This window comes from Mchenga conophoros, linkage group LG20 (assembly GCF_057382185.1).
Source record: "Mchenga conophoros isolate Kocher_MC1m ecotype Shallow Benthic linkage group LG20, M_conophoros_male_GT1.1, whole genome shotgun sequence".
NCBI classification, from domain to species: domain Eukaryota; kingdom Metazoa; phylum Chordata; class Actinopteri; order Cichliformes; family Cichlidae; genus Mchenga; species Mchenga conophoros.
Window position 1 is genome coordinate 4,537,782 of NC_140545.1, and position 27,746 is coordinate 4,565,527.

The 27,746-nt window shown below is 40.7% G+C and overlaps 2 protein-coding genes across 6 annotated transcripts in view; both read left to right on the forward strand.

Moving 5' to 3' along the window:
• Positions 1-7,474: 7,474 nt before the first annotated feature.
• Positions 7,475-16,072, forward strand: eno1a (enolase 1a, (alpha)). Of its 3 annotated transcripts, none has more exons than XM_085258527.1 (12): positions 7,475-7,618; positions 9,656-9,750; positions 12,087-12,182; positions 12,303-12,361; positions 13,089-13,158; positions 13,476-13,609; positions 13,756-13,978; positions 14,350-14,547; positions 14,914-15,115; positions 15,196-15,304; positions 15,405-15,463; positions 15,555-16,072. In XM_085258527.1, the coding sequence occupies exons 2-12, from the start codon at positions 9,666-9,668 to the stop codon at positions 15,616-15,618; spliced, it is 1,299 nt and encodes a 432-aa protein (XP_085114653.1). In that variant the 5' UTR covers positions 7,475-7,618; positions 9,656-9,665; the 3' UTR covers positions 15,619-16,072. The 3 variants fall into 3 exon arrangements, with proteins under 3 accessions (XP_085114653.1, XP_085114651.1, XP_085114652.1); XM_085258525.1 differs by lacking the exon at positions 12,303-12,361 and adding an exon at positions 12,659-12,717; XM_085258526.1 differs by lacking the exons at positions 7,475-7,618; positions 12,303-12,361 and adding exons at positions 9,434-9,570; positions 12,659-12,717.
• A 2,676-nt stretch (positions 16,073-18,748) lies between these two features.
• Positions 18,749-27,746, forward strand: part of rerea (arginine-glutamic acid dipeptide (RE) repeats a) — a 133,528-nt gene continuing 124,530 nt past the window's right edge. For 2 of the 3 annotated variants that reach the window (XM_085260630.1, XM_085260634.1), the window contains exon 1: positions 18,751-19,126. The gene's annotated coding sequence lies outside the window, so the exon portion shown is untranslated. Of the gene's footprint in view, positions 19,127-27,746 lie in introns of all 3 variants that reach the window. The other variant, XM_085260635.1, reaches the window with a different exon arrangement.

A 27,746-nucleotide genomic window follows, 5' to 3' on the forward strand; every position in this document is an offset into this window, starting at 1 on the left:
TTAGAGAGAAGAGGCTTCCTCCTGAGAACTTTTCCAAACAAGCCATACTTGTCTTTTTCCAAAAGTCATGAACTTTAACATTTAAAATGCTAACAGAAGCCTGTAAAGTCTGAAATGTAGCTCTTTATGTGTTTTTGCTGGTTCGTCTGACCACGGTCTAACCTTGGGGTGAATTCATGAGGACTTCCTCTGTTTTGAATGTTTTCCACTTATGAATAAACATTCTGGCTGTTGAATGATGCCCTTATAACCCTTCCCAGACTAATGGGAAGCAAAAAAGTCACTATTGTTGTTTTTGTTGGTATTGTGTTAACCAACACCTGAATGCTTCAGACCTGCAAACTTCCAACACTTCTGATTTCACAGAGATGCTCACAATGGCTGCTACTTACCCTCTAAATTCCTATGGAACCAGGAAAGGTGTCTCATATAAGCTGAGGCAGTGTGTCTACTAATCAAAAGATCAGTGCATCAGTCCTTGGTTCCTCCCTGGTTCCTCCTGTCCATGTGTTGAAGCATCTTCAGACATGCTACTGAACTTAAGTTTGCACCCAGTGCATCCATCTGCATGTGAATGTTAGATAAAAATGCTTAGGTATATACAAAAGCACTGTATGAATGCGTGTGTGATTAGGTGAATTAGATTTGTAGTAGAAGCTGCTTTGAATGCTCAAACTGAGTAGAAGGGTATTATGTAAATACTGGTCCATTTACCGTTTAGTTATTCCCATGGCTATTTTTCATTTTACACTAGGTTTTGTTAAATCAATAATGACACAGTGTAACACATCATGAAGATTTTATTTAACTCATTTTAGAACCTGGTAAGGACCAGACTGTATTTTCATTATGTCCTGATATATTAAAAGAGGGTGTACTTTCTTTTTTACATGCATCAGGACTACCTAATGCTCTCTAATGCTGTTGAAACAGCTGTTTGACGGTTCAGCAGTGAGCAAGGCCACATGCTACCCTTTGTGTATGATATAGGAGTATGTTAATGTTAATTTTTATCTTTTATTTCTTGTGACTTCTTCTTTTTTGCATCTTTACTTTGTCTCTCTATTTGTGGCTTCAGCTCACACATACATTGTTGTAAAATATGTGTGCAGAGAATGGTCTGTGTCTTGTTCTGCCGTTAAAATTTTAACCGCGTTTTCAGATTGCATAATCATCTTAAAGAAGTCAGGTGTTTGACAAGAAAATGCCCCGCATGCCATACTGCTTCACGTGTAACAAGGTAGCGCAGGTGAAGACGTGCAAAATATTTGATTTGAGTTGTGCAAATTAATAAATGACCACCGTTTTCATTCTCTTGAAGAATGGTAATAAAATGAGGATTCCTTTTAGACACTGGCCTATCAGATAAAAAACAACAAAACAGAAATGCAAACTCAGATAAGAGGGGAAGTTAAGTTACTTGAAACCACACAGTTGAATGAGTATGAGATAGTTATGTGAAAATATATTTGCTAATGGGGCAGCTGTGCAAATGGAAATAACATGGTAGAAAGAATCAACAGGCCTTTGCACAAGGAAATAGCACGGTATAGGAAGAACGAAGGCGTCAAGTCTTTATTTAACATTTTCAGCCAGGCTCCACTGAGCATGAAGGCTCTTCCCCAGTAAAACCCTGCTCACACAGATCCACTCGCTCATACCTGGAAGCTGCCCAGTACAAACACAGTCTGAGTCAGCTCCACTTGAGCAAATTCATTTAGGTCAGCTCAGCAGTGGCAAAACTGAAGATGCCTTCCTCTAACCCTGAGATGTCAAACTCGGACCAGACCGGTGACCGGTGACTGGTGAAAGTCCCCTTTCTGTCAGCGTGAAGAAGTTTAGCTACACATTTAATCCCTGACGTATTTGAATATAAGAAAAAGAAGGGCACTTCTTCGTTTTTCTACATGATAAATAAATGATGCTGTGGTAAATGAAAGAAATGTGTCAGCATTCAATTTAATTCAATTCAATGAAACTTTATTGATCCCGAAGGTTGGCCCCGAAGGAAATTGATTGATTCAAATTGTAAAAACTAAATATTTAAATATACAGAAAAAGAGAAAGTATCAGTTAATTCGTAGAATATATCTGATTGTTTTAGTGTAGACCCAGGGTAAGAAAACAATAAACAAAACAGGAAATTTTCTGTCATTTAGTTATTTATCTGTTAATTAATTACTTTGGTGTAGTATGAATGACCATAATCGAAGGTCTTTATGAGTAGGAGAAGCTTCAAAATCTATTCAAATGCAATTACAAGTTTAAAAAAAAAGTTTATGCCCTCCTTCTTATTTTCCAAAGCTCTGCAGTGGGCTGGATTGGCGTCTTTGCCAGGCAGATTCTGGCCCTCGGGTCTTATGTTTGACACCACTCTTCTAGCCAAGTCTGTGGTTTGACAAACACTGTTTTAATTGTGTGTCTGGAAGACATTAAACTGCTGACGTGCCCACAGATCTCACTCTTCTCATAGCAGTGGATATTCTACGTCACTGCAGAGGTCACCTCTTTACTAGGGATTTCTTGGAGTCAGAGGATGAAAACAGCTCACAGGAAACAAAATAGAGCCAAATGTACAAGAGAGCTGGTTTAGTACAATAGCAAAAGACCTATCATGCTTCATGAGCTTCTTATTCATTCTTCAGCGAACTATCCTCACAGTGTAGAGAGCCTGGGCTTAGGTTGTGGGAAAACATTTAAAACTGGCATGCAGAAACGATCAAAAGCATCAGTTCTCTTATCACGCTTCCTCACTGCCAGGTGCAGCTCTAGAGAGTGGCAGTGCAGCTTCCTCCCACCGTTTCACAGGTAGATGGCAGGAGAGAGGACAGGAAGCCTCTGTGACATATATATGCAAGATGCCACCAACAGGTAGAGATGCTGCGCCCGATCAAGAAATAGTCTGCCACATTACCATAAAAAGGCAAAGTCATCTAACTCTTGGCAGGAAGTAAATAAACAGACCTTACTCTCATTTCACATTTCACACACTAAAATGCCACATCTTCCCCTTTTAAGACTGAAACTGTGGCCTAATGACCAAATATAAACTTTTAAAAAGCTGCAATTGTTGCAAAACTATTACAAATCAACCTTTCTGAGGAACTTAATTGTAACTAAATGCTAATAATACACCTGTTACCGATGCATAGGTTATACACCATTTATTATTAGAGAAGAAAATTTGAGTTTCTGGGTTTTACTGTTGATTTTAAACAAAGTTGATGGACTGAGTAGCCGCTGAGTAGTTCTGAGGAATCGAAGAGCTAAACGGAAACAGGAAGTGAAACAGTCAACGAGGGAGAATATCACAACCTGGCTGTCCAAACACTAATGAGTCACCTCTGGACTTAAAAAAAAAGTCATGGCTGAATCATTTTTTAACTCTTTCAAGAATTATCGTGCCCATAATTATCCTCTCAGGGATCAGTGTATACAGAAGTCTTGTTTCACAGTTTGAGCATTTTCTGATAAATGAGGAAAACTAATGACCTTTGAACTGTTACAGGTGCTTTCACTGAAACACCTATAGTGCTGTGCAAAAGTCTTGACCCACCATCATTTCTTCATATTGGAAAATGGAAATATGTGCAGCAGTTAATTAAGACATGCACAAGCATACATACAAATACAATATGTAAGGCAAAAACACAATTCTAAAGAGCTTGAAAGTCAATATTTGGTGTGACCACCTTTATTATGCAACATAGAAGCTCTCATAGGCAAGGTTTCTTGTCATTTCTTCCAGCGACTGCACTTCCTGAGATGACTGAAGAAGGTGCGCCTCCCCAAACCCATCCTTAACACCTTCTACAGAGGCACCATAGAGAGCATCCTAACCAGCTGCTTCACAGTCTGGTATGGAAACTGCCATGCATCGACCACAGAGCCCTCCACAGGTTTGTGGGGACCGCTGAGCACATTATTGGCAGCTCTCTAGTCTACAGGATATTTACACCTCACACTGCATTCGTAAAGCCACTAGCATCATGGCTGACATCACCCCTCCCTCCAACTGTTTATTCCTCTTCCATCCGGGAGATGACACTCCAGCATCAGGAGCTGGTCGGTGAGATTGTGCAATAGTTTTTTCCCCCCAAGCAGTCCGGCTCCTGAACACCATGCTGCCTCCTCCACACTGGACTCTCTTCTCCAGACACTTCTTGGACTATATAACACTCTCCTCTCACTTCCAATACTTGCACTACTCTGTATTGCACTGTTCCCCTCTGTCTCTGTACTATTGCATTTATTGTATTTATTCTGTGTACTATTGTATATATTTATTCTCATTCTTTTCTATTTCTTATTCTATTTCTATTCAGGCACAATACTGTTGTACTTATTCTTAATTTATCTTATTTCTTTATAGTTGTATATATGTAATTTTTATTTTTATTTTTTCAGTTTGCACCTTTGATCCAGGAGGACGATATTTCGTCCCATTGTATACTTGAGTGTATATTGTTGGGTTGACAATAAAACTCTACTCTACTTGACTTTAAGCAGTCTTCAGGAATATTTCTCCAGACTTCTTGAAGCACATCCAAAGCTCTTCTTTGGTTTTTGGCTGCCTTTAGATGATCCCACACTGCTTCAATAATGTCGAGGTCCAGCTCTGGGGGGAGGCCTATCCATAAATTATAGACTTCCATTGTGTGTATTTCTATAATGGTATGCTTTTACTGCATGCTTGGGATCATTCTCATGCTGAAAAAATTAATCTGTTGCAAATCTAATGCTTTCCAGATGGTATTGCACGGTGGCTCATAAATGCACAATAACTTTCTGTGTTCATAATTCTACCAATTTTGACAAAATCCCCAACACTACATGACAAGGCATCCACCTTGTTTTACAGATGGTTACAGACATTCACTGCTGTCAGCTCTCTCGACTTTCTTGGTATATATTGAGAACAGATTTGATTCATCTCACTATAAGACCTGTGGCTACTGATTTTTTTAGCCCAGTTCTTGTGTAATTTGGCATACCTCAGCCCTGCTTGACTTCCATAAGAACAGCTTCTTGACAGTCACCCTTCCACTGAGACCGTTTCTGATGAGGCTTCAGTGAACAGTAGATGGATCAATTGAAGGGTCATGAATCCCTGAGGTCCTGTGTCAGTTCTTGATGACATGACTCCCAGATGTTTTTCATACTCAGTTGTCTGCAAGCCATGCTGAGATAAGCTATGTTTTTTTGGCTAACACTTTTTTGGTTTTTTTTCTTTTAACACTTTTTTGTTAGAAGAAGTGTTAGCCGCTTCTAGCTACTTCTCCCAAGATAACGCAGTCTGCGTTATCTTGGGCATTTTTTATAGATTCGGCAGAAGAAATGGAAACACATTATGTTTTGGGCTCCAGCTCCCATGCATGGAGTGATGGTGTGTTCTTGTGACAGGCTGCTAGTAACAGGGTGCCTAAAGATACAATCTAATATTGTTTTCTAGCTAAATTGTGTGTGTCGCGAAATCAATCAATGCAGAGCAGTGAAACAAACCACAGAGGCCCCAGAAAAGTGCAATCAAACGATGAGTTTATTAACACACAGGAGAGAAAACATCAGCATATGTCTTCTGACAAAAATACATGTTGAGAACACTTTTAAAGCAGTGAGGTATCCGCCCCTCCATGGCGTAAAATAGGTTAAAGACGTTAGTTAAAGTAAATGGTACATCTTAGATGGCTATAAACAGACCTAGAACTTCTCATTTCTATAACACCTTCCAAACAAGGCAATAACTTCAAGCCTTCAGGGTCTCTGAGGGCTGGTTGTTGACTCCGGTCATCTGTTACCAAGTAGACTAAAATGCAGTTAGAAGCTAAATGAGTTAAGGCCTCAGGCCTGGCACATTTCTAGATTATATGTGTATTGTAAGCATGTATTGCAGTTATCCTTCTATGCTCTAGTCTTTAACACAATAGATTGTGAAGACATCGCGCTTCACAAAGCTTAAGACCCTCTGTAGACTAAGCAACAACTCTGAATGAGCACAAATACTATGCAATGTGTATGAAATACTTCTGGCCGTACCTGTAATAAAAGTTAACATAATGGAAGGATCCTTAAATGAACATCTTCAATAAACAACTTTAATGCAATATCAATACTGTGAGAAATATTATTAAATGGAATAATGCTGTAAAGAATGTTATTAATGCAATTATATTGATGCAGGTTATATGGCAGCAATAAAAGAATTTCTGTATCTCCACGTGTGTTATATAAACACAGTACTGGATAAGTTAGGTGAACAGCATGGTTTAGGTACCTTTTTATGCTTGAATGATGGGTTAGTGTTAATTGACTTAGCAAACAAACAAAAAATACTAATCTGAAATGATAAGGTGCAAGAGTGGGTCTGAAAATGAATTTAAAAAAGCAGCCAATGTCCAAAGGAAAAAATGTAAATGCCTTCTGAAAGACTGGAAAACTACTGCTCAAGATTTCTTTTAAAAAATTACTGGCTGCTTGGAAGTAAAATGTTTTCTTGTTTTGTTTTTTTAAATAAAGGCTGGCTTAAGACTTTTTTTATTTTAGAATTTGAAGTCTTCTTGGATACAATTTCCTTCCATCTAACGTAAATAAATGTCATTCACAACTGAAAATATCTGCTGTTCAGTATCTGAGCAGCAGATGGCGCACTTGCACATGAGTGCCACACTGACCGTCTCAAGGTCACTGCAGCAGGCTCTCACCATCACGCTCTGATCTGTCATGGGTGCTGCATTCCCTCCACTGCGCAGCTGCATGAACCCACGTCGTGAAATGACGAGGAGTCACAGCACAGACGTGTGGGGGAAACCCGGTACTCACTCATTCATGCCGTGATTCATTACTGCAGTCTTGATATTGATAACTAGTGCAGCCAATCTTTTAAATGTATACTGTGGATATCCAAGTTTACACCTTCTAACTCAGTGCCAGGACTAATAAAATCTTCAAAAAATTCTATATAGTTAAGTAAGAAGACTTTCAGCCCTGATGGTGAATTACCATTTCTATTCTGAGGTGCCTGCTGCAGTCTCTGTAACCCGCACGATGGCTCACTGTGGACTGGGTCTTGTGTAAAATGCATGCGCCCCAAATTTGCCATTCATTTATGAAATCCTTGTGGGGGAAAAGTCGTTGCCAGGAAATGTGACCGTAAGTGACGTGTCCAGCAGCGAAACACCCCACCGGAGATCCCTGCCTGCTTTTCTGCACGTACTCATCTCTGCGTCATCTTTCCGCATTGCAACCGACTCTTTCATTCTCGCAAAAAATAAAAAATAAAAAATAAAAAATAAATTTCCCAATAGACATCTCTATTAGAAACGCACACTTTATCGTTGACTGTCTACATGCTGATTTTATTAAGGTGATGCTGAGGTTTTAAAACAAATCCGCATCCTCTTCATTTTCAAGGTCTGCCTCCTGACGGTGGTGAACGTGCGTCGCCTCTCACAACCGTCTGCACTCGTGAGTGAGCTCCAGCCAATGGCGTTGCGCCGTTTCTCAGTTTCTTCCTGATTCCATTCGCTTATCATCCAACCCGAAGCGTCACGAGCGCCTTCTCTGCCTGCCCGCACCAGAGAGAGACAGCTTCGTCCTTGCACACAGTTAGGCCGGAAAGGTAACTCATTTCAATCTCTTTTGGCTTTTTATTCATACTTTTAAGTCATTATGATGATGTTCGTGATTTAAAGGGCCTATTCTAATGACAGCGTTTATTAATATAAAGTTTTTTAGTTTTCATATCATAGTCTAAAGAGTGCTCTTCATCCTTGATATCCTCGAAGTCTTGTCCTTGTGTTAGCTTACACTTCGGGCGCTTATTTCCCATTTATACGCCCACTCATTAAACCCCATTGATGGGTCGGTGGCTCACAGGCTGGAGCAGTTTGTAGCCCACTGTCTATTTTTAAACCACTGCCGTCAGCTGGCGAGATGTCTGTCCATTTAGAGCTGCAGTGTGTGGAGGAACAGGGCGTCATGTTGCAAGCCCAGCTTCCTGCAGCCTGTGTTTGCTGTTTGTTATTAAAGAATCACTTTTAGGGCTGTTTTTGCCTGATAACCTCAAACGTGCGCCACTTCAAGCATTCTACGCTGGCTGAGGCTGTGGGTAAGCTACCAGTTGCTTGCAGCAGACTGGAGGTGTGTCCACCGAGTAAAGGAAAATTACCGTGTGTAGCAGGATTACACGACCTTTAATGTCTCATTTTTCCCCTTCAAGTCAATTTGAGTCATTTCTGTAGCCTCGTAGTATTTTTATGAATCACTCACTCGGTAGGTTATAAGATTACTGATGCAGCTTTAAAAGTTTTTTTCAGGTTTCAGACTAGTGTATATGTAGGAGGCTTGCAACACACATCAAGTTTCAATCCTTAATTATTCATTTTTCTCCAGGTGCCATTATACTCTCAGCTTACATGTTCGCTCCCGGAGTTTGCAATGACCGTGCACCAAAAACAGCAAGATTACCAAATATTAGCTATTCACGTGGCATCCACTGCTTATTATATTGCAGAATTTTTGGTAGCTACAAATATGATGATTAGTTATTTGCTCCAAGAAGGCTAAAATGTATGAAGTCATATCAAATATACTTTCTATATGACTAGCTGTCAAGAACCCAAAGGGTATTTAGCCTGCATGAGGATGGATGATAATTGATGGATTATCCAGTTGATAGCATTTTGTGTAACTCGAGAAATATTAACCTTTTGAAGAAAAAAAAAACTAACATGCTGGTAAAACACAGGAAATCTTACCAGCGACATGCCTATTTAAAATGGCATAAATCTTTAATTTGGTTAGTCAAAAGGTCCCCAGAAGTTATATAAATGATTTTATGTACCTAAAGATTTTTTGTAGGCGCATGCAATTGTGCTTCATCACTGTCACCTCTGGTAAATTTCCACACAGATCTCTGGGGACAGAGGATTTTCCATTGTTTCTGCACTCTGACACAGCTTTCCAGGCTGAACTCGGGAGTTCATTCAGGCACTCAGTATGTGCAGATGTGCAAGGCAATAATTGGAATTGGGCCACGTTGGATAAAACCAATGTAAATCAATAGTGCTGCAGGCATCATGGGCAAACAGTCTCTCTTAAAACCTTCTCTGACCTCTGCTCCTGAAATTTCACGAGATAATGAAAGGCTCCATGAGATTAGACCACATCTCGTGCCTGTAATATCATTGCAGTGAAAGCAAAAGAAACAAAAAGAAGTCAAATAGGTTTTCTGCTAGGTCACTCTCTTATTGTCACGTACAGGGATTTTTTTTTTTTTTTGCAAACATTTTGCAATGCTGTTTTATAGTCTGATGTAATAAGTAAACTAAAGGAACCCATACAGATTTTCCTCACTGCAGTAGCCACGCCTGTCTGCTATTACCTCTGCCCTCGCAGCCAGTACACATCAGTTTAGGTGGTCTGCACAGCCATATACTTAATTAGAGAACCATCGAGAAGATTTATTGCTGTTTTCTCTGAAATCCATCTTCAGATTATTTACTTGTTATTGTGAGTGTGTCGCCGTGTATCCCAAGTTTATTGCCACCTCTCTACTCAACGCTTTAATTCGTAAGTAGAAGCTCTAAAGGGGCCCGTCTGCTTGACCTGTGAAGGAGTCCTACACTAATCCCTCTTACATTTGTTTCTTCTGCAGATCCAGAATCATGTCTATCCTGAAGATCCACGCTCGTGAGATTTTTGACTCCCGTGGCAACCCCACTGTGGAAGTTGATCTTTACACTAAGAAAGGTACTGTATGGATAAACTACATGCTTTCTTGGACTCATTTTATATGAATTAAAGGCTTAAGAAGAGAAAGGTTCTTTTATACCTTGCAGCTTGTAAAACCTGATCTTCTAGTCAGTGGTGGCACGGCTCACAACCCAACGTGCATCTACAGTTAAATGCAAGACATTGTGAAGCCTTTGGCTGTGAACCACATGCAAACAGCTGCACTTGTCATGTCTATATTATAGTATGAGTACTGACTCATAGGCTATGCTGGAAAAAGTAAGCAAAACGTTTTCCTAACAACTGTTCCAAGTAAGGAAAGGAGACTGAGTGGGGCTTGTAGTGGTGCCCCCACCTTATGAATAAAGATGTACAAAATCTCTACAACCTGCTAAAAACCACATCTGACGATTGCAAAAGCATACCTGCATGTTTCACAACCCTTCTGGCACAATGTTCTGTTGGCACATAAGACAGCAGTTGAACTTTTGGGCAAAAATATCACGTTAGGAGTTAAAGAACGATGAACACCCAATACAAAATCCTTATTCCAGCTTTAAAGCATGGTGGAGGGGGCCTCACAGTCTAGGCCGGCTTTGTAGCCTCTTGATGGACCACATTTTATGAGTAATCCTTTCAGGAAGTCTGGTGACGTAAAAGGGGGACTCATAAACCCACTTTCAAATGCATGTGTTTAACAGGTAAATTGAAATCGTGTATAACCTGCACATGAAATTATTGTCTGCTAACGTGTGTATTTAGGCAGTCAGACCAGCAACTTGGTAACCTACACTGTTGCCGTCTTCAGAGTGGCCCTCGCTGGATCAGATCAGATGATGGATGTGTGAAAATAGCTCCTGTAAAGTCACACTGCCTCTGCAGCGCTCTGTTACTGTAATGGTTCCTGTTTGGAAGCAGTTGTAGCTCATACAGTAGGTGCTTCTGGCAAACCAGCAAGTTGAGTTGAATCTTCATTTTATGTAAAGTACAGGTGTCAGGGAAATTAAATCTACAGTTCACGTCCCTCTCCTTATTGTGTACCAGTTAAGATAATTAAGCTGTTGACCATAAAGCATCCAAACGCTGCACTGTTCCACACGTATGCTGGAGGTTGAGATCAATTTTATTTTAACTAACTAAAGGGCCTGGCAAGGGTTTGAAGTTTTTTTTGGCAAGCTATTCTGTTATAAGAGCTCAAATAAAGGAACAGCTCAACCCAGTGAAATGTCCTGAGAATTTTAACGAAGCAACCTGAATGGTCATTGACACGGAAATGTGTGAAGCCGGCTACGCTGCCTTGAATGCACTGGTTTGAATAGATTGTCTGCCCTCTTCTGCTGCCCTTCTGTCTCTTCATTAGTTTTGGATGGTTGCTACGTGCTCCAGTTTACTGTAAATAGCACCCTTATTCTTCTTGGGCCCTTTTAAGTCCACCAGACTTGTTTTGACATCATTAACTGCACAGACCAAAGCGAGCGTGCTGCACCCAGAGTATGTCGGTCATAGTAACCGAGATGTGTTTTTGCACTGTTATGTAACCAGCTTCACAGTCATATTAGATAACCCACTATGCTTGTTGCCCATCATGCCATCTGTGTGATGGGCTGTTGGCACAAAAAAAAAGGAATTCACTTTTACTGTAGGTACTTGAAGATTTGCTGATTCATTGCTTTTCTCTACGGCTCTCCTTTTTATTGTGTTCAGCCAGAAAGCTGTTAATAATGTGACCTGGATATTTGGCAGCATTCCCCAAAAGCATCCAGGTGATGTCTTGATGCAGATGATTCGTTAAGCTTGAACTCACTGCCTTGACAGTGGCTGTGTCCTCTTGTGCTAAGCCCTAAATCCCCTCAGACTCACACCATCATTGCCGCTTCACTGAGCAAGCTGAATAGATTTTTTTGCTCTGCTCCAATTTCCAATCACTTGGGTGAATCTGAAATGGCTATCCTCTTATATATGGGTGTGGCTTGCTATCATCCCACAGATGCACTGCACATGCTCAGTTGGCCATCTGGCTTTGCCTGTTACATCACAGATTTTTCAGCACAGCCGTTACAACTTCCTCCCAACATGGTTTATTTCATTTTGGAGCAGGAGACGCCTTTAGCTGATACTCACTGCTGTCCCTTGTGTACCAAGTAGCCCCTCCTCTGCACTTGTTGTCCTAACAAACATGTTCCTCTTTGTGAAGACAGCATGTAGAAAGCACAAACCCAAAGTCAGGAAGTATGGTATAATGGTGAAATCAGATTTCAACATATGTCAAAGTCCAGGCAATCTTTTGTTGAATATCTGTGACGTGAAATAGCACTTAAAAGTAACAAATGTGAAATGTCCTCTGTGTCTCCAAGGTCTCTTCAGGGCTGCAGTTCCCAGCGGTGCCTCCACAGGCATCTATGAGGCTCTGGAGCTCCGTGACAATGATAAAACACGCTACATGGGCAAAGGTAAGACATCTCTATTTATTTTACAATCTTTTGTGCCATTTCCACTTTACATTCTGCTCTCTCGCTCCTCATCTTTTACTACTTCATTTCTGATTCCTACATCTCTCTCCCTCCTGTTAGGAGTCAAAAGAGCAGTTAAATATATAAATGATTTTTTGGCCCCTGCATTATGTAACCAGGTAAATAAAGTGTGGAGTAACGGAGTGACTCTTTACATATTGCCGTGCACAGCAGCATGAAAAATGAGTTTGGCTTTTGGAAACTAACCTCGTCGGGCACAAGCAGATGATCACAGATCTAAGAATAAAGGGAAAAAAATAAAAGAGCAAAATAATCACTGGGTAAATTACATTTTACCACTAATTGCTCACTCACACACTGTCTCATACAATTGGATGCTCTGTGGTCATCTGTCTCGCCTACTCTGCATGGTCTTCTTCTGTCTGAGTCAGTCATGGTCTGCTTGTTCCTTGCAGGTGTCTCAAAAGCAGTTGACCATATCAATAAAACTATTGCACCTGCACTGGTTAGCAAGGTAGGACCATTTATTGTTTGACTAATATAACTGTGTTCTAGTGTCAAATGAATTGTGTTAAGAAGTTAGAAATGCAGCAGTAAATGAAAACACAAAAGTGTGTTATTGGTAGCAGTAACTGGGAAATGCATAACTGTATGCACTGAACAGTTTGTTGTGACTGAATTCTACATTAACCTCATGATATACCCAAAGCATCTATAAACCCGTCTATACTAGCAGAACTTCAGTAAAATAACTGACATGGTTTGATTACTCTAACATCTTTGTAGTGTGATCTAATGAACTATTGATTTAGAAATAAACCAGTTTAAGTTCAGCCTCTTTCCCCACCCAGTCCAATTAAACCTGTCATGTTGTGTTTAATCCAGGATGTGAACGTTCTGGAGCAGGAGAAGATCGACAAGCTGATGCTGGACATGGATGGCACTGAAAACAAGTGTAAGATACCAGTGTACTTTACAATATTTTGTGAGGACACATGTATAAATAAAAATATTTAAAGATATTTTTGGTAAATATTGGGCAGTGCATAGGACCATTTAAACAGTATTTCTGCTCCAGTGATGGTTATTTGTTTGTAACCTCCTGAAAGTTTTCAGTATGGAATTGCATATATTGTGTTTGGAGATTTTAATTAAACAGTGTCTAAACCTCAAAAATCCAAAAATGCTCTCCACAAACAATGGAGAACATCACAAGCTATGTCTTGACAGTATAGATTATATTGTGAATTATTTGTGTTTACTATCCTGCAGCTAAGTTTGGTGCTAATGCCATCCTGGGCGTCTCCCTGGCTGTGTGCAAGGCTGGTGCTGCAGAGAAGGGCGTTCCCCTCTACCGCCACATTGCTGACCTGGCTGGCAATCCTGAAGTCATTCTCCCAGTTCCTGTGAGCGTCATAGCACAATTATCCAAGGCCTTTTACACTTTATTGATCAATAGGCCTCATAGACCATTAATATCTAATTCAAAGGGTCATTGTATTCATCCATGATTGCATTAGGCTAAAAGCTGGTCCTCTCTGCTTCCTTTCAGGCTTTCAATGTCATCAATGGTGGCTCCCATGCAGGCAACAAGCTGGCTATGCAGGAGTTCATGATCCTGCCCGTTGGTGCTAGCAGCTTCAAGGAGGCCATGCGTATTGGTGCTGAGGTCTACCACAACCTGAAGAATGTCATCAAGGAGAAGTACGGAAAGGATGCCACCAATGTAGGAGATGAGGGTGGCTTCGCCCCCAACATCCTTGAGAACAAAGAAGGTTAGAGAAGTAATCAGCTATAACAGTTATTTCACACAGAGTAAATGGTTATCTTTGCAAACATTTAGAGTCAAAAGTTGTTACTGTACACCTTGAATATTCCTAAAGGGTGTGTCTTGAAAGCATTGAATTCTTAGAGCTTCCAGGAAAGTATCTCCACTTATGTCACTGCTGAAGTTGACATACGGTTTCTAAATTAAGGTCTCAACTCAGTACTGCTAGCATGAGCCTCCAGTGTCAGGTCAATGTGCTGATATGGCAGCTGTCCTAGTTGTGCAGAGCTTTCAGTGGTGACTCATTTTTCAGAATGAAAACTTTGATTTAATTGTCGACAAATGCAGTCACCCTTTTATTGTATGTTGTTTTATCAGCTCTGGAGCTGCTGAAACATGCCATCGCTAAGGCCGGCTACTCCGATAAGATCGTCATTGGCATGGATGTAGCTGCTTCTGAGTTCTACAAGGGCGGCAAGTATGATCTGGACTTCAAGTCTCCCGATGACCCTAACCGCTACATCTCCTCCGACAAGCTGGCTGACCTATACAGGAGCTTCGTCAAAGATTACCCCGGTGAGTTTTAAGTAGATACTTTTTTGTCGTTGTTTGTTTTGTTTTGTTTTATTCAGTGAGTACTGCTCCATGACATTTGAATCCTCATCAGATCATAATGCCCTGTTGCAACTCTATCCATAGTTGTTGCACATGAATGATGTATAGATATGCTCTGCATGTCTATGCAGAGAATCATACATGCCATGCATCTGCAAAATGCATTGTACACTGTCGTCAAAAGCGGAGCAGTTACAAACTTGTTTCTGCTGCCACCAAGTGGCCAACAAAGAGAATAACCAATTTAAGGTTTTAGGTTTCTGTATTTAAAAAAACCCTGTCAGATTAGCCTTTTATTGACTGAATCATTAATTCCTATCCTAACAGTGGTGTCCATTGAGGACCCTTTTGACCAGGATGACTGGGAGGCATGGACCAAATTCACAGCCAGTACCAGCATCCAGGTTGTGGGTGACGATCTCACCGTTACCAACCCCAAACGCATCTCCAAGGCTGTGTCTGACAAAGCCTGCAACTGCCTGCTGCTTAAAGTCAACCAGATCGGCTCCGTCACAGAGTCTCTGCAGGCGTGAGTGTCCACAGCACTGCAACACAATCCCACTCATTTACATAAAAGTATTAGTTGGCTTATTGGGTCTTCTCTTTTAGCTGCAAGATGGCCCAGAGCAATGGCTGGGGTGTGATGGTCAGCCACCGCTCTGGAGAGACAGAGGACACCTTCATCGCTGACCTTGTGGTTGGTCTCTGCACTGGACAGGTAAAACTATATCTTGTTGTTTCAAAGCTGACTTTACACTTAGTCAGGTAGTTGCTTGCATGTTACAGACTTGCTCTTATGTGTCTTTATTCCTTCCCAGATCAAGACGGGTGCACCTTGCCGATCTGAGCGTTTGGCCAAGTACAACCAGCTCCTCAGGTGAGTCCCTTCTAAAAACATGCACATTACCGTTGTTGTTTTACAGTTACATGGAAGTCCACTTTATCCAACCATGATCACTGTCTTTTAGGATTGAAGAGGAGCTTGGCGACAAGGCCCGTTTTGCTGGCCAGAACTTCAGACACCCCATCTGAGCTGGTCTTCCTCCTTGGGCCTCTGTGTGTTCATTGCTCATATATAATCCTCACACATACAGTATACGCCACACTAGGTTGCCTACCCTGTTAAAGAGAAGATGGAGAGAAACACCACTGACATCTAAGGTCTAAGTCTGTGGCGTAGGGAGGGGACAGCACGTCCCAGTGAAGTCACAGTTCAGCTCATCTTCAATCTCTGCTTTAGTTCCTGAATAGTGTTGGTCCTTGTGTTTTTGTCTGTGTAACTGTGTGAGAGATTTTTGTTCAGCTTTTCGTGAGTTGTAGTGAATTAGGTCCTCTACTGAGTAAATGAGCTACTGTAACATTAGTGAGGCTCTGCTCTAAGCATTGGTAAGACTGTTGTATGTGCAATGTATCGCATCTGACGAGGTCTTGTGTTGATGTACAAGTCTGCAGAAACGTGTAATAAATAATATAGTTTGAAAAGTTATTCTGAAGTTTTAATTTTGTTTCACTTAAATGCTTTATTATGAAATTATTAACACACACTAAATGCACAATGGCAAGAAAACTCCCTGAAACAGTTGTGAAATTGTTGCCACTTATGCTTACTGCATCTCATAATGATGGTCACTGTAACAGTTCATTAATAATTCATAACTTTCCTTCAAAGAAAGTCAGAGCATCTACAGTAAACGGCTTGTGCTCCATAACTGCTCCTACCTATGTGGCGTAATCTGAAAGCCACCAAGAAGGCGAAATATGAGCCCAGAGCTGTAGGGCGCCATTTGTTGGCCCCTGGGTAAAAGAATCCAGAAGCTCGAAGCAGCCTCTTTCTCTACTGAGCCTTGCCAAGATAAATGAGACTCTTTTCACCAGGGGTATGGTACCGCAGGGGATTGCCAGCTGGGTTTGTGCCACACCAATTTACTTTGTGTGAGCCCTTTCTGAACCTGCTTCCATTGTTTAGGTGTCACCAAGGAGATGTATTACAAATCACTGATACAAAGACGCTACCTGTCACACATTGCAGACTCTGTCAGCTGAACCACTTGGCAAGAATTGCGTAAGTTTAATCATTCTCACACTTAACCTTAAATAAATGTTTTTCACACAAAGTTAATCCTCTAAGAAAGTAAATGTGGGAGACTGTAAAGTGATATTACAGCGTGAATTATACCCAATGTTTTCCTTTTAGACCTGCTCCCTCTAGTGTTCAGATGAAACGGTGCACCTTTCTGAAAAAGGTAGAGTCTTGGCACTCAATTAAATTCAAACGTGAGCACATGAAAAGTTGAAAAATTAAACAGTGTTAAGCCAATTAAACAAAATGGCTCCGTGTTAATTCCAATTTCAAAATAAATCAACTTAGTAATTTTCATTCAAACGACAATAACCCCTAATAAATTAAAGTTTTGTAGCATCACATTTATTTAGGAAAGAAAAAACTGTTTTATATTCTAAAAGCAAAACTCATATTTGTTCTGAGAAAAAATAAACAAACTTGTGGCTTCAGATGTAGCTGAATTTAACAGTAAAACTAATGAGCATTAAATGCACAGGACGCATAACTGTTAACTCTACCCGACATGAATTAAACTAAACTAAATAAATAATTCCAGTTCTCCAAATACATAATGTGCAGGTGTGGAGTGGACAGCAGCCCAGTGGAGGCAATTATATGGGATTAAACTGTGTTAATTTTGTGATCATCTCACTTGAAGAGTTATATGTCTCTTTTTTTTTTTTTTTACCTTTAATGTACTCTAGAATTAGTGTTGCATATGATCACATTTTCTATTCTATTCTAGTCTAGTCTAGTCCAGTCCAATCTAAAACATAATGACAAAAAATATATATATCCTAGTGCAGCTTTTCTATAAATGCATATAGTTAATCTGCTATTATTCTAAAGTCCTTACTGTATGTTATAGGGTCTAACGAGATATTCTATTCTGTTGTATTCCATAGTTCTTACCCTAAATTCAATTATTACAAGATGTGTTCTACTCTACTCTGTATCATAGCCTCTACTGCTTATTAAAGTGTCAGCAGCAGTATAATATTCTATTCTATTCTATGCTAAAAAATTATTATAATAAAAACTTCTTATAGTGCAGCTATTCAATAACTACAAATATTTACTCTGTTATTATTCCACAGCTCTTTCTGTATATTTAAGTGTTGAAAGAGGTATTCTATTCTATTTTGTCCTCTTGTATTGTAATCCACAGTTTCACTGTTAATATTCTACTGTACTCTACTCTAATAATAATAAAACAATTCTAGTAAAAATTTCTCCTATTCTATAAATGTATATAGTTACTCTGTTATGATTAAAGTGTCTAAAGAGCTATTCTATTCTATTCTATAATTGTAATAAGAACGTCTTCTACTGATGCTATTCTATGAATATCTCCAGTTACTTTTTTATTTCTTTCACAATTTCCTTTGTAACAACAAAATAGTAATCTTTTTATTCTATTCTATTCTATTCTTAAGCAGTTTTATAGTTTTTTCCATATTGCTGCTATTGAATTTTGTTATTATTCTACATTTTATAAAAGTATATATTCTATAAAAGTATATAGCTACTTTGTATACTTTCTTATTGTTTCACAATTTCACTGGCAATAACGAAACATAAAAGTAGAGTATTTTCCAGTATCCAGACCATTCTGTACTATTCTATTCTATTGCGAAACCTTACTATTGTTGCTTAAGTGAGATGTTTAAAAACACTATAACAGTGACAGACAAACATTGTATTCTATTTTCTATTCTATTCTATTTTATTTTGTGTATTTACACTAGGTTTATATCTATACAATACACAAAAAAGTCATTATTATATATATTATATTTTATTCTTATGCAGCATAGTATCAAGCTGTTTATCAGTTCAAGCAAAAAGTATGTGCAAATAAATGGTCTGTCAGCATTTTGTACTGATATAGTAACTGCCAAATTGTAGTCTTCCATTTCTGTCTTTATTTACAATATGCTTTATAATGTAACACTTAAATTATTTAACCGTAAATTAATTTGTCCCCATTTGAATTCTATCCTAATTTTCTGAGCTAAAGGATGAAGATGGACCAAGTGTTGCTACAGAATAGACATCCAGAGGACTCCCAGTGTCGCTGGATGTTTCCAGTTTTGGCCAGTGGGTGACGATATTTTACCGGTTGAACTTTGAGAACCCCCCAACTGTTCTCACCCCAAGATGAAGAAGGATGCTGTCATGCTGAGTGCCTCTCACATACACTAGTCTGAGCATCCCGGCAACGATTACTCTCTTTATTCTGAAGTCCATCATTTATGACAGCGTTATACCAAACGTGGTTCTCTCGGTTATAGCTATATAACAAACGATATACAGGTGGCACTGCAGCTGTTGTACTACTCTCTGTAGTGGCGACACTTGGCTAACTAACGTTGGCTAATTGCCCCTGCTGCTGTTGCTGCTGTTGCTGCTGCTATTGTTTGTTGTTGCAGTCTCTCATCAAACAAATCACAGATGTTGTAGATCAAGCTCTTTAAGGTAAGTGCTGTGAGCTGCAATCAGCAGTCTTTTTGCATTTGATGTTCATCAGCAAACGAGGGAGAAATGACACAAATTAACGGAAGAGTATGTAAACGTTGGACTGTTAACGTACATCATCGCTTGGTAGCTATTTGGCTAATTTGCTTATTAGCATTAGCTAGCTAGTTAGCTGATAGACTTGGTTGCCCCTTGCTGTTGGTGTTGCTGGTTACTATGAACTAACATTAGCGGCTAGCGCCAGTGACTAGCACTGATTGGGAATGCCAGCTAGGAGCAGAGTAATGTCTGGATACAAACAGCTCGTTGGCACCGGTTATTACAGAGCCCGTCCAGTACACACAACACGACTTTAATTTATTAAACACTTTGTGGTATGACAGCACAGATAACATCGCAGTACCCCATAGCTTGCTTTTCCCTGTTTTGAAATACCCAGTGTGCTATGTCTTTTCCAGGGAATAGTCTTAGCCATTCAGCTATTGTCACTAGCCCTTGGAAACGTTAGCCAGCGAAGCTAACTAGCTGTCTTTTGTGTGTTTTGACTTGTGCTCAATTGTTGTTATCTAGATCGCAGTTCGTGGTTATTTAGGAGTGTGGTCTGGCCTGGTTTTAAACACCGGATGAGAGCACATTCGTGCTGCTGTGAGAAAATGAAAGATGTAATCTACACTGAAGATATTTGTCAACAAATACAACAGCCAGAAGTGGGTTTAAGACTTCACTTTCTCCTGAGAAAGTTGAAAGCATTTAAGAGACTACATCAGGTGAAGGTTTCTTGGTGTTTGGAGAGGTCATACTTTTTGTTTTTTATCAGGGGGCATTTTGTTTTTTGCAGCGTTAAGCCAAAGTTTGCAATTGCAAGTTTGAAAATAGTAAACAAACGAGTAGTGTTTGGCCACAAATATGTTGCACAATTCCTCCTTGAAAGGCAAGAGTTTCCAAATATTATGCAGTCCATGCACATTTTACTACCTCTAACTTTAAAAGAGAAGAACCAGCAGGAAAGTGTGTTTTTATTTTTATTGAGTGCTTGTGACTCATACTTGACTCTTTTACCTCACTGACTACACAGCCCTGAACAATTGAGGGCTTCACAATGCACGAAGAGAGCGCACTATAGTAAATGATCAAAGGAGTGTGAAAATTTCGTTTGCTCTGTAAATGCTACGCTATTTTCAGTCCACTGAAAGAGTCTAAATGAATTTAAGGACAAAACCTACGTTTCCTCACTTGTCAGAGTGGCACAGTGTTAGGCTGGGCATAGGGAAATCATCAATAAATGATCTGATATCCTGATAGCGATGCACTGTAAAACACACCCAGCACCACGTTAAGTTTAATGGTTTTACAAAGCTTGGTCTGGATAGGTTTTGTTACTTTGCTGCCACCACATCTATCCAGTCATTGCAGCTTGTTCAAGTCTCCTGATAGTGACGTGACACTGAACATAGAGGTCAGACAAACTTTGTGTGTTTGTTATAAACAGAGAATTTAGCAATAAAGCAATCTCAGATACAGCTATGTTGCCAGAAATGATTTGTGTCTATAGAGCATTACTTAAAGACTGAAGATTATTGTTGGTCATGTCTTTAGGAAAAAGGGGGAAAAAACTGGGATTTTGCTAATCCTTACATCTTGCATATTCCCATCTGATGTTTTGTTGGCTTTTCCTGCTGCCAGTAGCTTAGTGGTTTGTGATTTTCTTTAACTACCACTTAGCCTGTAAACTTGCTAGGCTAGGGTACAGAGGTCTGCCATTAGAGGCTATATGTTGATTACTACTTCAGCGCCGCTTTGGCTGAAAAGCACCTTAATGTTTGGTTTATGGTTTTTCTAAAACAATATGTTTTAGGTCCGGCCAAGAGAACAATTCAGAGTAGCAGAAGGCAGAAGATTTGTGCTGTTCCTTTTTTGATTCTTTCTGTCATGTTACTCGCAGAGCTGCTAAGTGGTCAGGGTGTTTTATAGTGTTTCAATTTGAGTGGGATCTCAGGAGCAGCAGTGGGTAAAATTACTTGGAGTCACCTATCCAATGACACACCCCGTCCATCGAATGTTAATCTAGCTGTGTGGCTGTAGTAGCAGCAGCAGCAGTGCCAGCAGAGTAATGATAAGAGAAGTGTAATAACCCTGCTATTTTCCTTTAATGACTAATACGCGTTTGAGTAATGGCAGCTTCCTGCAAATAATGTGTGGCAAAGGCCAGGCAATGCTGAGGAAAAGCCCGTTTCACTGTGCTCTGACGCCTCTTTTGTTGGATGATCTTTCAATACACATGCGCTGCAATTCAGTGTTTACATGCCGTGCTCAAACGGCATCTCGCTGTTGTCCTCTACTTTGTCGTATCTTCGTGAATCCCCATAAAGAAGGATTCTCCAAGTCTTGTCTCACAGCCACTTTATTGTCAGTGCTGGAGGTTTGTTTCTGCCGTGCTTGACGCCATTTGAAGCTGTCCATATGTGGCTATCGTGTATTTCACATTCAGAAAGGTTGGGGTTGTGTTTCAAAGAGGGGTGATTAGGCTGATTTATTGTTTTGTTCGAGGCCGTTCTGCTCAAGGGTTTCATATACAGTATTTGATTATGCTGGCGAGAGAGGTTGGTAAGCAGCGAAATGTCTTCTTTTAAAGAGCCGGCACAGGAAATGATGTGTAATCAAGCATCTACATGACATTTGTAATCAAGCAAGTGCATTGCCTTGTATTTATATTCTAATGACTGTGCACACTTGAAGCAGCATTAAGAGGATGCAGTGGACAAAGAAGGCAAGTGGATAAACTGATTTAGCTTTTTACTTTTACAGTGCTTGATATCAGTTTCTTTGCAAGATATCTGGTTGTTACATAGAAAATTAATGCTCTGAACAAAGGAGCAATGTTTGCTCAAAGACCGCTTGATGGGCCATTCAAGTGCTGTATATTCATTAAAAATAACAATCTGTCAGCACTTACTGACAGCACGCGCAACAAGCCAAGCTCTCTTTATTGTTCTCCGAAGATGTTTTTCAGTTCCCGTGCCAAGAGCTGGGTAATTGGCTGTAGCAAAGCCTTGCATGTGTTGTTTTAAGATATTGGACTGACACGCACAGGGCACACTGGCAGAAATGAGGCAAGCACACTCCCCTTTCCTCCTCCTCCTCTTGTTCTTCTTCCTCCTCCTGGCTTCTGCCAGCAAGTCAGAGGAGGCAAGATGCAGGATGTTGTTTTGTGTTCCCTGACAGCTTCCCTTCACCTCTCATAAGAGGAGATCCAAGCACGCCGCATCATATCTCATCTTTGTTTGATTCAGGCCTCTGCAGCTCCACAATTGTGCCAAGGAGATGGTATCAGCAAGCGCTGCTCGTGTTAACAATCGTGAGCTGTCTTGCTACATACTGCTGGTGGTATTTGATGTGATCAAATCTGCTTTCTGCACAAGCTCAGCCGTGGCGAAGTTGGTCTCACTTCATCTTTACAAACGCTGTGTGTTTCTTATTGGGCTGGGTTTGCGTTGACACACATCTTAATTAATCAGATATATTTTGTCTGGTGTTATTGCTAAGCATCTCAAGATATGAAAGAAACTTTTCTACATATTTCATCGAGCAACTGTCAGTGCACTTTGTGCTTAATGTGCACAAGTGGTTGGACAGTGGAATTTGTAGAAATCGACTGGAAAAGGAGGCTTTAGTAGTATATGGGAGTTTTACGCATTTGCTGGTTTCCTGTGCGCGCGCCTTACTAATTACCATTTAAAACGCAACATGTAGGGACAGGCCTAGTTTGTCACTTTATTGGCATGACCTATTAATAGCACTTCATGCAAAAAAAAGAAGTGTGAATTAAAAAGGAAAGTTAAAAAAAATAATAGTCAGCCATTTGCCATCACAGTAAAGGAGGAAAATGAAATGGTGTAGGATCAGCTGGCTGGCCCCTGAGGAGAAGGAGAGGGGGGGGTGGGGGGGGGGTGATGAGGAGGAGGAGTACTTTGCTGCTGTGTGTGTCAGTGCTGATTAGGTAAGAGATTGCCTCATGTAATGACACGGCATGGCGCTAGTGGTGCAGAAACACAAACAATGCATACCAGTGTTTTTTACTGCGCACACCCCCTGCAGCCGCCTGCCTGAAGATGTTTATATAGACATATACACTCTAACCAGAATATTTCAACATCTTAGACAGAACCCCCCCCCCCACTCCCCGCTCCCTTTCCAGCGACACGCACATTTATTGCATCCGGGAGCCGATAGCCCTCTTTTCTTTTGTAGCACAGATGAAAGATGGGGGTGATTAAAGCAAAGGGGGCACAATGGAGCCTGTGCGGTTTCTCGATCAGTATATGCTGTTAGTATTGACAGCATTTATTTAGGCCTACATAACCCGCCAGTTTTATCTGTTTCTATCAGTTTAAACCTAAAGCAAAACGGAGCATGTCATAATTTCCTCCTGCTTGTGACGGTTAAGGTTTCTGTAGATGTGTTGGACCTATTATTATATACACAAGTGTGTACAGGGTTTTGATTCATTAGCTTGGTTATTAATAAATCTGCTTCAGGCTTAGATTCAGCATGATGTATCTTTTGATAAAATGATATGAAAGCATAAAGCAAAAAAATAAAACCAGACAAAAAACTGATTATGGTAAATGGCCACTACGTGATACTTTCAGGGAGCCACTTTGATTAGCTAGTCTAAGTGATGCAGTTGGTTTAATTGATTGTTTTATAGAGAGATGTGTCAATAACAGCTGTCTGCTGTCCAGACAAACATGCTTTTGTCATTAATTAAAAGTGGCCGTAATGGCTCGTTATGCTGTGTTTTTCTGCACAACACTGGGTATGCAGGACATTGATTTTCAACAGTGTGGATGAGACAAATTGCACATAGATCTTTTTATAATGTGCTGGCTGTGCCGCTCTGCCTCTGTGACTAACACAGATATCGCACTGATGTTGCGGCTAGGGCTGCCACAAACGATTATTTTGATAGTCGACTAGTCACCGATTATTTATGCGATTAGTCGACTAATCAGATCATCATCCACTGGACGTAAAACTACAGCTTATTGCACCAGCAGCATCTGCTCTTATATAACTATCATTAGCTTACAGCTTTAAGCTTTTAAGGTGCTAACTAAAAATAAAGACAAGATGATAGTTTATTCAATTTTAATGAAAATTGCAGATTGTTTCGGTGAAGTTTAATAAACTCCTTGCTATCTAAAATATAACAGGACAACGGAGTATATTCTCCAGCATCTCACACTTCTGATAATCAGCTGTCTGCTTGACGTTTATTCAGCTGTGTAAAAACTATAACTTTAATCTCAGCCAAACCGATTTACTCAGGAACAAATAAAATACTAAAAAAAGCCAAACAATAACATTTTTAATTTATCTAAGTGACTCATATATATTTAACCTGAGTAGCGAAAGACGGCGGTGGGTTTGAAAACAATTTGCCGGGAGTCCGGTGTTCTCACCGCGCTAGTGACCTAGCCCCCGGCTAGCTATCGAGCTAGTGGGTAACAGACGTCTCCGAAAACGTCGGAGCGCTTTTGAAAATATGTGGTGTCCTGATAAACTGAGCCGATATTTGAGGTTTACACAGCTACATCTCGGCTGAAAATATGTTAAACGTTTATTTTGTGACCCAGAAAGAATAATAAGAGTAATATTAAAACTAACTAGCTGCCGCCATTGTTGGAAACTGAGCTGGGCCGCGCTATGAATTCTGGGACACAGCTGCTTCTTCTTCTTCTTCTTCTTCTTCGGGGTTTAACGGCAGCTGGCATCCTTGTACATACAGTGCTGCCATCTTCTGTTTCAGTCCGTTATTACACTCTTAAATCCTGCTACTTATTCCTGCGTCTTTTGGGATCTTACAAAGCTTCAAACGACGCGTCGACTATTAAATCAGTCGTCGACGATTTTGATAGTCGACGTAATCGTGACTAGTCGACAAATCGTGGCAGCCCTAGTTGCGGCTACGGCTGCACACGAGGCACAGTTTGCAGGGCTGGAAAGCCTGTGAGTGATGTTTTAATGGAGACGGTCACGCAAGTCAGCGGTGATCTCAGGGTTCACACTGCCATAAGGAAACGACCCGGGTGACATTGTGGCTCTCCGCTCTCCTGTACACAAGATGCCTCGGGTAAACTGTGTCCTTGCTTGCCCTTGCAGGTTAGGAACACCTATTGAGCCTGCCGAGCCTTCAGTTTAGACACTGGGACTTTGAGCTGGATCGACTGGGTTTAAAGATGGACATCTTGTCTCTGTACCCCAGTTCCAGCAGCCGGCACAGAGAAAATGAGTTCTGAGGATTGGGTTTAGATTTGCCACTGTAGCACTTCCACTCTGATACACTCTAGCTACCATCAGGGGAAGGTTGTCAGAGAGAGCGGGAGCGAGAGGGAGAGAGAAAACAGCGAAGCACAGCAGTGCTATCTAATAGATCAATTTGTAATAAATCTGTTGCCTCAAGCTGTTGTTGTTCGCTTCAACTCAGTAAAAGGTGTCTGCGTTTCTCAGGCAAGAAAATGCTTGTCAGGCTGGGCATACAGAGCTATCAGTGAATAAGACGCGCCTAAAGCACAGTAAATCATTTTCTCTGTGCTCAGTTTACATAGGTCGAACACACGGCTCTTATCAGCGCATTCCATTGGCCAAAAAAGGAGGGTTATGACCAATCAATAGGGCTGAGCGCTGAAATCAGGAAGTAACGCTCCCCTCACATTAAATTTCCCCCCATTATCCAATATGAACCATTAATCATGATGAAGGAGCTATCGATTAGGCTATGAGCCAAGGTTGGTCAATTTATTTGCCAAAAGTCATTGAGTCGGGGCAAGGATGTGTCGACGAAGTGCCGATTTACAAAAACCAAGCGACAGAATTAAAACGACCCCATTATTATGACAACAGTTTGATCTTTAGGGTAACAAAAGAGCAGGCCTCTATAAAAACCACATGGGACCTCTCCGGCTCCTCCTCCACTAGCAGCCATATGGACCGTACTAATTGTGTTTTACGCCAACCATTTTCACCGATCCATCGGGGACTTGTGGAAGTGCTGTAGCTATAATGTCACCAGCAGTGGGCTGGCTCATGAAAGAAACATTAGCAAGCAAGATGAGAAGACAGGAAGGCAATGCACTGCAAGTGTACACAATTATTGATTTTATTCAAATGGAATCTGTGCTTTTCTGTTCAGAATCCGATGTCTTTTTAATAATGATTTCTATTATAGCTTTCCCTAGATGGAGCTTTTGTTTGAGAGAGGCATTCAGTTTAGTCTCACACTTGCACCTTGTCAGAAGGTGAAATCTAATATCTAGGCATGTTGCCAGTGTGTAAAGATATAGCTTTAAAAAGGAGACTTGTAATCCCTTGTATTATCCAGTTTACACCATAAATATGTTTTATCCAGTGATGTGATAGATTTGTTTGTTTTTTTGCACAGGGGTGGGGGGTCGGGGGTTGTGCTGAGCACTAACAGATCATCTTTCACTCATTTTTGTTTTATGGCTACACAAATGCTTAGGTTGAAGTATTTCCTTTGCCCTTCAGGCCAGGGAGTGGTTATAAAGCGTTTAGAGTGCCAAGTGTGACTGAGGCAAATCTGTGTGTGTTTTAACGTGTCTGTGGCATGCAATCATGAAAAGGGCACATCTATGGAAATTAGATCCCGTGAAAGAGGGGAGGAGCTTTGGAGCGGTGAAGGTGGGGAGGAGGGAGGGGGGAAAAAAACCACACTCTCGTTTCATTGTGTCCCCTCTAACAGTTTTCTTGTAATTATTGAAATTGATGTTTGCTGTGGAGCTGTAAATCTGCAAGATCTCCTGTTAATAAAGCGGCAGAGGCAGCCGAGCCGTTAGGCTGGGAAATAAAGGGTAATCAAGCCTCCAACATCCTGTCCCTTGCCCCAAAATGAAGCAGCAGAAATCCTAATTAACTGAGAGGATGAGGAGCTCTTACTACACTGCTTGGCTAGTCGATGCCAGAGCTCTGTGCTATACTGTAATGAAGATGCACTGCTAGTTTCCCCCAACCTCTCTTCTTTTTTTCCCCTCACTCTCTCCCTGCCTTCCAGCTCTCTCTATCTTGCCTGTGGTATTTTTCCCTCTCCTCAGCTCCTTTCCTTCTCTACCTCCTCCTCCCTGCCTTGTCTGTGAAGTTGTGGATGTGACCATTGCTCGGAGTGAGAGGCGCTTTTTGTAGCCTGGAGGTTTCTGGAAGTCCTGCACAGGAAATTGGTGAGCTAGATGACGGCCTCTGTGATGGTTATTGCTGCTTATGTAAAGTGCCGTGAGAGCGAGGGAGAGGCGGCATTGATCTCGTCCCACTGATTTCATAGATCCTCTTTAAGATGACAATACAGTTGTCTTTCTGTGTCATCTTCAAGTGCTCCTGTTTTTCAAATCAGCGATGTAGCAAATGACTCCTGTCATCAGCCGCACATGCTCAAACGGCGTCGTGTCAGCTTTGGGGAGCTGAAAGTCAGGTCAAAGCTTGCTTTGCACATGTGATTTACTGTATTCAGTAATGTTGTTTTTTTGTAGTTTTTTTTAAAAAAATTTGGTTTTTTTTGCTCTGTAACTCTGGTATAAAGCAGCAGCAAGACATGCTCCTCGAGGTGAAT